At 51.6% G+C, this 9110-nt stretch overlaps 1 protein-coding gene across 1 annotated transcript in view; it reads left to right on the top strand.

The window, feature by feature from the left end:
- Positions 1-8278, top strand: part of LOC142908083 (MICOS complex subunit MIC27-like) — a 45092-nt gene extending 36814 nt beyond the window's left edge. The window contains exons 8-9 of the mRNA XM_076058260.1: positions 1876-1942; positions 6152-8278. Coding sequence (XP_075914375.1) covers positions 1876-1942; positions 6152-6240 — 156 coding nt within the window. The 3' untranslated portion in view covers positions 6241-8278. The remainder of the gene's footprint in view (positions 1-1875; positions 1943-6151) is intronic.
- The last annotated feature ends 832 nt before the right edge of the window (positions 8279-9110 follow it).

Raw genomic sequence — 9110 nt, 5'->3', positions numbered from 1 at the left:
TGAGTCTATGGGTCTCTGTTTGGTGAGTCTGTGGGTCTCTGTGTGGGTGAGTCTATGGGTGCTGTGTGAGTGAGTCTATGGGTCTCTGTTTGGTGAGTCTGTGGGTCTCTGTGTGAGTGAGTCTATGGGTGCTGTGTGAGTGAGTCTATGGGTCTCTGTGTGGTGAGTTTATGGGTCTCTGAGTGAGTCTATGGGTCTCTATGTGAGTGAGTCTATGGGTCTCTGTGTGAGTGAGTCTATGGGTCTCTGTGTGAGTGAGTCTATGGGTCTCTGTGTGAGTGAGTCTATGGGTCTCTGTGTGATGAGTCTATGGGTCTCTGTGTGAGTGAGTCTATGGGTCTCTGTGTGAGTGAGTCTATGGGTCTCTGTGTGAGTGAGTCTATGGGTCTCTGTGTGATGAGTCTATGGGTCTCTGTGTGAGTGAGTCTATGGGTCTCTGTGTGAGTGAGTCTGTGGGTCTCTGTGTGAGTGAGTCTATGGGTCTCTGTGTGATGAGTCTATGGGTCTCCGTGTGAGTGAGTCTATGGGTCTGTGTGGAGTGAGTCTATGGGTCTCTGTGTGAGTGAGTCTGTGGGTCTCTGTGTTAGTGAGTCTGTGGGTCTCTGTGTTAGTGAGTCTATGGGTCTGTGTGAGTGAGTCTATGGGTCTGTGTGAGTGAGTCTATGGGTCTCTGTGTGAGTGAGTCTATGGGTCTCTGTGTGAGTGAGTCTATGGGTCTCTGTGTGAGTGAGTCTATGGGTCTCTGTGTGAGTGAGTCTATGGGTCTGTGTGAGTGAGTCTATGGGTCTCTGTGTGAGTGAGTCTATGGGTCTCTGTGTGAGTGAGTCTATGGGTCTCTGTGTGAGTGAGTCTATGAGAATCTCTGTGTGAGTGAGTCTATGGGTCTCTGTGTGAGTGAGTCTGTGGGTCTCTGTGATGAGGCTGTGGGTCTCTGTGTGAGTGAGTCTATGGATCTCTGTGTGAGTGAGTCTATGGGTCTCTGTTTGAGTGAGTCTATGGGTCTCTGTGATGAGGCTGTGGGTCTCTGTGTGAGTAAGTCTGTGGGTCTCTGTGTGAGTGAGTCTATGGTTCTCTGTGTGAGTGAGTCTATGGGTCTGTGTGGAGTGAGTCTATGGGTCTCTGTGTGAGTGAGTCTATGGGTCTCTGTGTGAGTGAGTCTATGGGTCTCTGTGTGAGTGAGTCTGTGGGTCTCTGTGGGAGTGAGTCTATTGGTGTCTGTGTGAGTGAGTCTATGGGTCTCTGTGAGTGAGTCTGTGGGTCTCTGTGAGTGATGACGTTGTGATGACGCTGTGATGACGCTGTGATGACGTGATGATGCCGTGATGACGTTGTGATGACGTGATGACGCCGTGATGACGTTGTGATGACGCTGTGATGACGTTGTGATGACGCTGTGATGACGCCGTGAAGACGCTGTGATGATGCCGTGATGATGCCGTGATGACGTTGTGATGACGTGATGACGCCGTGATGACGTTGTGATGACGTTGTGATGACGCTGTGATGACGTTGTGATGACGTGATGACGCCGTGATGACGTGATGACGCTGTGATGACGCTGTGATGACGCCGTGATGACGTGGTGATGACGTTATGATGACGTGATGACGCCGTGATGACGCCGTGATGACGTTGTGATGACGTTATCGATGACGTGATGACGTTGTGATGACGTTGTCATGATGTGATGACGTTGTGATGACGTTGTAATGACGCCGTGATGACGCCGTGATGACGTTGTGATGACATTGTGATGACGTTGTGATGACTTTGTGATGACGTTGTGATGACGTTGTGATGACGTTGTGATGACTTTGTGATGACGTTGTGATGACGTTGTGATGACGTTGTGATGACGTTGTGATGCTCTCGTAGACTCCGCCTGCTGCCGGCGACACGGAGGGCAGCGTGGAGACTCCCACAGGGAAGGTGCCAGCTCACGGTAAGGCACCAACACACAGACAAAGCTCCCCCGTGTAGCCTCACACACTGCAGGGGCAAGTGCTGTGAGCGAGTAGCAGCTATAGACACAAAGACAAAGCTCCCCCGTGCAGCCTCAACACACTGCAGGGGCAAGTGCTGTGAGTAGCGCCTACGACGGTCGGCAGTCTGACTCACGAGGGGGTGGGTGGCCAGCACCCATAGACTCACACAGAGACCCATAGACTCACTCACACAGAGACCCATAGACTCACTCACACAGAGACCCATAGACTCACTCACACAGAGACCCATAGACTCACACAGAGACCCATAGACTCACTCACACACAGACCCATAGACTCACTCACACAGAGACCCATAGACTCACACAGAGACCCATAGACTCACTCACACAGAGACCCATAGACTCACACAGAGACCCATAGACTCACTCACACAGAGACCCATAGACTCACTCACACAGAGACCCATAGACTCACACAGAGACCCATAGACTCACTCACACAGAGACCCATAGACTCACACAGAGACCCATAGACTCACTCACACAGAGACCCATAGACTCACTCACACAGAGACCCATAAACTCACACAGAGACCCATAGACTCACTCACACACAGACCCATAGACTCACTCACACAGAGACCCATAGACTCACACAGAGACCCATAGACTCACTCACACAGAGACCCATAGACTCACACAGAGACCCATAGACTCACTCACACAGAGACCCATAGACTCACTCACACAGAGACCCATAGACTCACACAGAGACCCATAGACTCACTCACACAGAGACCCATAGACTCACACAGAGACCCATAGACTCACTCACACAGAGACCCATAGACTCACTCACACAGAGACCCATAGACTCACACAGAGACCCATAGACTCACTCACACAGAGACCCATAGACTCACTCACACAGAGACCCATAGACTCACACAGAGACCCATAGACTCACTCACACAGAGACCCATAGACTCACACAGAGACCCATAGACTCACTCACACAGAGACCCATAGACTCACTCACACAGAGACCCATAGACTCACACAGAGACCCATAGACTCACTCACACAGAGACCCATAGACTCACACAGAGACCCATAGACTCACTCACACAGAGACCCATAGACTCACACAGAGACCCATAGACTCACACAGAGACCCATAGACTCACACAGAGACCCATAGACTCACTCACACAGAGACCCATAGACTCACACAGAGACCCATAAACCCACTCACACAGAGACCCATAGACTCACACAGAGACCCATAGACTCACTCCACACAGAGACCCATAGACTCACTCACACAGAGACCCATAGACTCACACAGAGACCCATAGACTCACTCACACAGAGACCCATAGGCTCACACAGAGACACATAGACTCACACAGAGACCCATAGACTCACTCACACAGAGACCCATAGACTCACACAAAGACCCATAGACTCACACAGAGACCCATAGACTCACACAGAGACCCATAGACTCACACAGAGACCCATAGACTCACTCACACAGAGACCCATAGACTCACACAGAGACCCATAGACTCACTCACACAGAGACCCATAGACTCACTCACACAGAGACCCATAGACTCACACAGAGACCCATAGACTCACTCACACAGAGACCCATAGACTCACACAGAGACCCATAGACTCACTCACACAGAGACCCATAGACTCACTCACACAGAGACCCATAGACTCACACAGAGATCCATAGACTCACTCACACAGAGACCCATAGACTCACTCACACAGAGACCCATAGACTCACACAGAGACCCATAGACTCACTCACACAGAGACCCATAGACTCACACAGAGACCCATAGACTCACTCACACAGAGACCCATAGACTCACTCACACAGAGACCCATAGACTCACACAGAGACCCATAGACTCACTCACACAGAGACCCATAGACTCACACAGAGACCCATAGACTCACTCACACAGAGACCCATAGACTCACACAGAGACCCATAGACTCACACAGAGACCCATAGACTCACACAGAGACCCATAGACTCACTCACACAGAGACCCATAGACTCACACAGAGACCCATAAACCCACTCACACAGAGACCCATAGACTCACACAGAGACCCATAGACTCACTCCACACAGAGACCCATAGACTCACTCACACAGAGACCCATAGACTCACACAGAGACCCATAGACTCACTCACACAGAGACCCATAGGCTCACACAGAGACACATAGACTCACACAGAGACCCATAGACTCACTCACACAGAGACCCATAGACTCACACAAAGACCCATAGACTCACACAGAGACCCATAGACTCACACAGAGACCCATAGACTCACTCACACAGAGACCCATAGACTCACTCACAAAGACCCATAGACTCACACAGAAACCCATAGACTCACACAGAGACCCATAGACTCACACAGAGACCCATAGACTCACACAGAGACCCATAGACTCACACAGAGACCCATAGACTCACACAGAGGCCCATAGACTCACACAGAGACCCATAGACTCAAGCAGAGACCCATAGACTCACTCAGAGACCCATAGACTCACAGAGAGACCCATAGACTCACAGAGAGACCCATAGACTCACACAGAGACCCATAGACTCACACAGAGACCCATAGACTCAAGCAGAGACCCATAGACTCACTCAGAGACCCATAGACTCACAGAGAGGCCCATAGACTCACACAGAGACCCATAGACTCACAGAGAGACCCATAGACTCACACAGAGACCCATAGACTCACACAGAGACCCATAGACTCACACAGAGACCCATAGACTCACAGAGAGACCCATAGACTCACACAGAGACCCATAGACTCACACGGAGACCCATAGGCTCACACAGAGACCCATAGACTCACACAGAGACCCATAGACTCAAGCAGAGACCCATAGACTCACACAGAGACCTATAGACTCACACAGAGACCCATAGACTCACACAGAGACCCATAGACTCAAGCAGAGACCCATAGACTCACACAGAGACCCATAGACTCAGACAGAGACTCATAGACTCACACAGAGACCCATAGACTCACACAGAGACCCATAGACTCACAGAGAGACCCATAGACTCACACAGAGACCCATAGACTCACACAGAGACCCATAGACTCACACAGAGACCCATAGACTCACACAGAGACCCATAGACTCACACAGAGACCCATAGACTCAAGCAGAGACCCATAGACTCACGCAGAGACCCATAGACTCACGCAGAGACCCATAGACTCACGCAGAGACCCATAGACTCACACAGAGACCCATAGACTCACACAGAGACCCATAGACTCACACAGAGACCCATAGACTCACACAGAGACCCATAGACTCACACAGAGACCCATAGACTCACACAGAGACCCATAGACTCACACAGAGACCCATAGACTCACACAGAGACCCATAGACTCACGCAGAGACCCATAGACTCACGCAGAGCCCCATAGACTCACGCAGAGACTCATAGACTCACACAAAGACCCATAGACTCACGCAGAGACCCATAGACTCACGCAGAGACCCATAGACTCACGCAGAGAGCCATAGACTCACACAGAGACCTATAGACTCAAGCAGAGACCCATAGACTCACTCAGAGACCCATAGACTCACAGAGAGACTCGTAGACTCACACAGAGACCCGTAGACTCACACAGAGAACCCATAGACTCACACAGAGAGCCATAGACTCACACAGAGACCTATAGACTCACACAGAGACCCATAGACTCACACAGAGACCCATAGACTCACGCAGAGACCCATAGACTCACGCAGAGACCCATAGACTCACTCAGAGAACCATAGACTCACTCAGAGAACCATAGACTCACTCAGAGAACCATAGACTCACACAGAGACACAGATCTACGTGTGTGTGTCTATGTGTGTGTGTGTCTATGTGTGTGTCTATGTGTGTGTGTGTGTCTATGTGTGTTTGTGTCTATGTGTGTGTGTATATATGTGTGTGTGTGTCTGTGTGTGTGTGTCTATGTGTGTCTATGTGTGTCTGTGTGTGTGTGTCTGTGTGTCTGTGTGTGTGTGTCTGTGTGTGTGAGTGTGTGTGTGTGTCTGTGTGTGTGTGTCTGTGTGTGTATGTCTATGTGTGTGTCTGTGTGTGTTTGTTTTCCCCGCCTGTAGCTGTGTTCCAGCCGGACCCACAGCTGTCGGATCACGGCCAAGCAAATGCAGCGGACAGAGACCTCTACACCACCCGCAGCCAGCACTAGCACCCTGCTCACCCACTCGCTCACTCACTCACCCACTCACTCACCTACTCACCCACTCAACCACTCACCCACTCACTCAACAACTCACTCAACAACTCACTCACTCACTCACCCACTCACTCACTCACCCACTCAATCACTCACCCACTCACTCAACCACTCACTCACTCACTCAACCACTCACTCAACCACCCACTCACTCAATCACTCACCCACTCACTCAACCACTCACTCACTCACTCAACCACTCACTCACTCAACAACTCACCCACTCACTCAATCACTCACTCACTCACCCACTCACTCACCCACTCACTCACCCACTCATCCACTCACTCAATCAACCACTCACTCACTCACTCAACCACTCACTCACTCACTCAACCACTCACTCACTCACTCAACCACTCACTCAACCACCCACTCACCCACTCACTCACCCACCCACTCACTCACCCACCCACCCACTCACTCACCCACTCAATCACTCACCCACTCACTCAACCACTCACTCACTCACTCAACCACTCACTCACTCAACAACACACCCACTCACTCAATCACTCACTCACTCACCCACTCACTCACCCACTCACTCACCCACTCACTCACCCACTCATCCACTCACTCACTCAATCAACCACTCATTCACTCACCCACTCACTCAACCACTCACTCACTCAACCACTCACACACTCACTCAATCAACCACTCATTCACTCAACAGCTCACTAAACCATTCACTCAACCACTCACTCAATCAACCACTTATCATCCACTCGATTGATGGCTGTGTGATGGCTGTGTGATGGTGATGGCTGTGTGATGGCTGTGTGTTGGTTGTGTGATGGCTGGGTGGTGGTTGGGTGTTGGCTGGGTGTTGGCTGTGTGGTAGTGATGGCTGTGTGTTGGCTGTGTGAGTGCTGTGTGTTGGCTGGGTGATGGCTGTGTGGTGGTGATGGTTGTGTGTTGGCTGTGTGATGGCTGGGTGGTGGTTGAGTGATGGCTGTGTGTTGCCTGTGTGTTGGCTGAGTGATGGCTGTGTGTTGGTTGTGTGATGGCTGTGTGTTGGTTGTGTGATGGCTGTGTGTTGGCTGTGTGATGGCTGTGTGATGGTGATGGCTGTGTGATGTGATGGTGATGGCTGGGTGATGGTGATGGCTGGGTGATGGTGATGGTTGTGTGATGGTTGTGTGATGGATGGGTGATGGCTGTGTGATGGCTGTGTGATGGTGATGGCTGTGTGGTGGTGATGGTTGTGTGTTGGCTGGGTGATTGCTGTGTGGTTGTGATGGTTGTGTGTTGGCTGAGTGATGGCTGTGTGTTGGCTGTGTGATGGTGATGGCTGTGTGATGGCTGTGTGATGGTGATGGCTGTGTGTTGGCTGTGTGATGGTGATGGCTGTGTGTTGGCTGTGTGATGGTGATGGATGTGTGATGGCTGTGTGATGGCTGTGTGATGGTGATGGCTGTGTGTTGGTGATGGTGTTGGCTGGGTGATGTCTGGGTGATGGCTGGGTGATGGCTGGGTGATGGTGTTGGCTGGGTGATGGCTGTGTGTTGGTGATGGTGTTGGCTGGGTGATGGCTGGGTGATGGTGTTGGCTGGGTGATGGCTGGGTGATGGCTGGGTGATGGCTGGGTGTTGGCTGGGTGATGGTGTTGTCTGGGTGTTGGCTGGGTGTTGGCTGGGTGGTGGTGTTGTCTGGGTGTTGGCTGGGTGTTGGCTGGGTGATGGTGTTGTCTGGGTGTTGTCTGGGTGTTGTCTGGGTGTTGGCTGGGTGTTGTCTGGGTGTTGGCTGGGTGTTGTCTGGGTGTTGGCTGGGTGTTGGCTGGGTGATGGTGTTGTCTGGGTGTTGTCTGGGTGTTGTCTGGGTGTTGGCTGGGTGTTGTCTGGGTGTTGTATGGGTGTTGTCTGGGTGTTGTCTGGGTGTTGGCTGGGTGTTGGCTGGGTGTTGTCTGGGTGTTGGCTGGGTGATTGTCCCTCTGTGCTCTCTCCGTGTGGCTCTCGGAGTCAAATAAACGCCAGGGCCACCCTTGCTTGTCCTGTCCAGAGTGTTCTTCCTGCAGCACCACTCGCTCACCACTCCCTCACCACTCCACTCTCTCTCCACTCTCTCTCCACTCTCTTCACTCTCTCACCACTCCCTCACCACTCGCTCACCACTCTCTCCACTCTCTCCACTCACTCTCCACTCGCTCGCCACTCCCTCACCACTCGCTCACCACTCTCACCACTCCACTCTCTCTCTCCACTCCCTCACCACTCTCCACTCTCTCACCACTCTCTCGCCACTCTCCACTCTCTCCACTCACTCTCCACTCGCTCGCCACTCGCTCACCACTCTCCACTCTCTCTCCACTCCCTCACCACTCTCCACTCTCTCTCCACTCGCTCACCACTCCCTCACCACTCGCTCACCACTCCCTCACCACTCGCTCACCACTCTCTCTCCACTCGCTCACCACTCCCTCACCACTCGCTCACCACTGTCTCTCCACTCTCCACTCGCTCGCCACTCGCTCACCATCATTTGATTGGCCGACTTAGCATAGAGGTGGTGTACGTGCGGGTACACATGCCGGTTAGCGCGGGAGGGAGAGGGAGTTTACCTATTGATGGTGTGAAAAGGGAATTTTTAAGAGCTGCGAAAGTTTGGGGTACCACTACTTGAAAAATATACTGTACCATTGAAAATTAGTTTAATGTTTGGTTCGATCTAGAACATCTTTCCAATGGTTGCTTAATTTGAAACCATCTTCTCGGTTGAAATTGTGTGGAAGAGATATGTGGATGACACTTTCGTCATTTGGCCACATGGCCTCCCAGCTCTGAACCTTTTCCTACACCACTTCAATTCCAGACATCCCG

This window comes from Petromyzon marinus, assembly GCF_048934315.1.
Source record: "Petromyzon marinus isolate PM22_M1 ecotype Great Lakes invasive population chromosome 70 unlocalized genomic scaffold, UKy_Petmar_22M1.pri1.0 chr70_unloc.1, whole genome shotgun sequence".
Classification (NCBI taxonomy): domain Eukaryota; kingdom Metazoa; phylum Chordata; class Hyperoartia; order Petromyzontiformes; family Petromyzontidae; genus Petromyzon; species Petromyzon marinus.
Note: the sequence above shows the minus strand (reverse complement) of the source record. Positions and strands in the feature narration are given on the sequence as shown.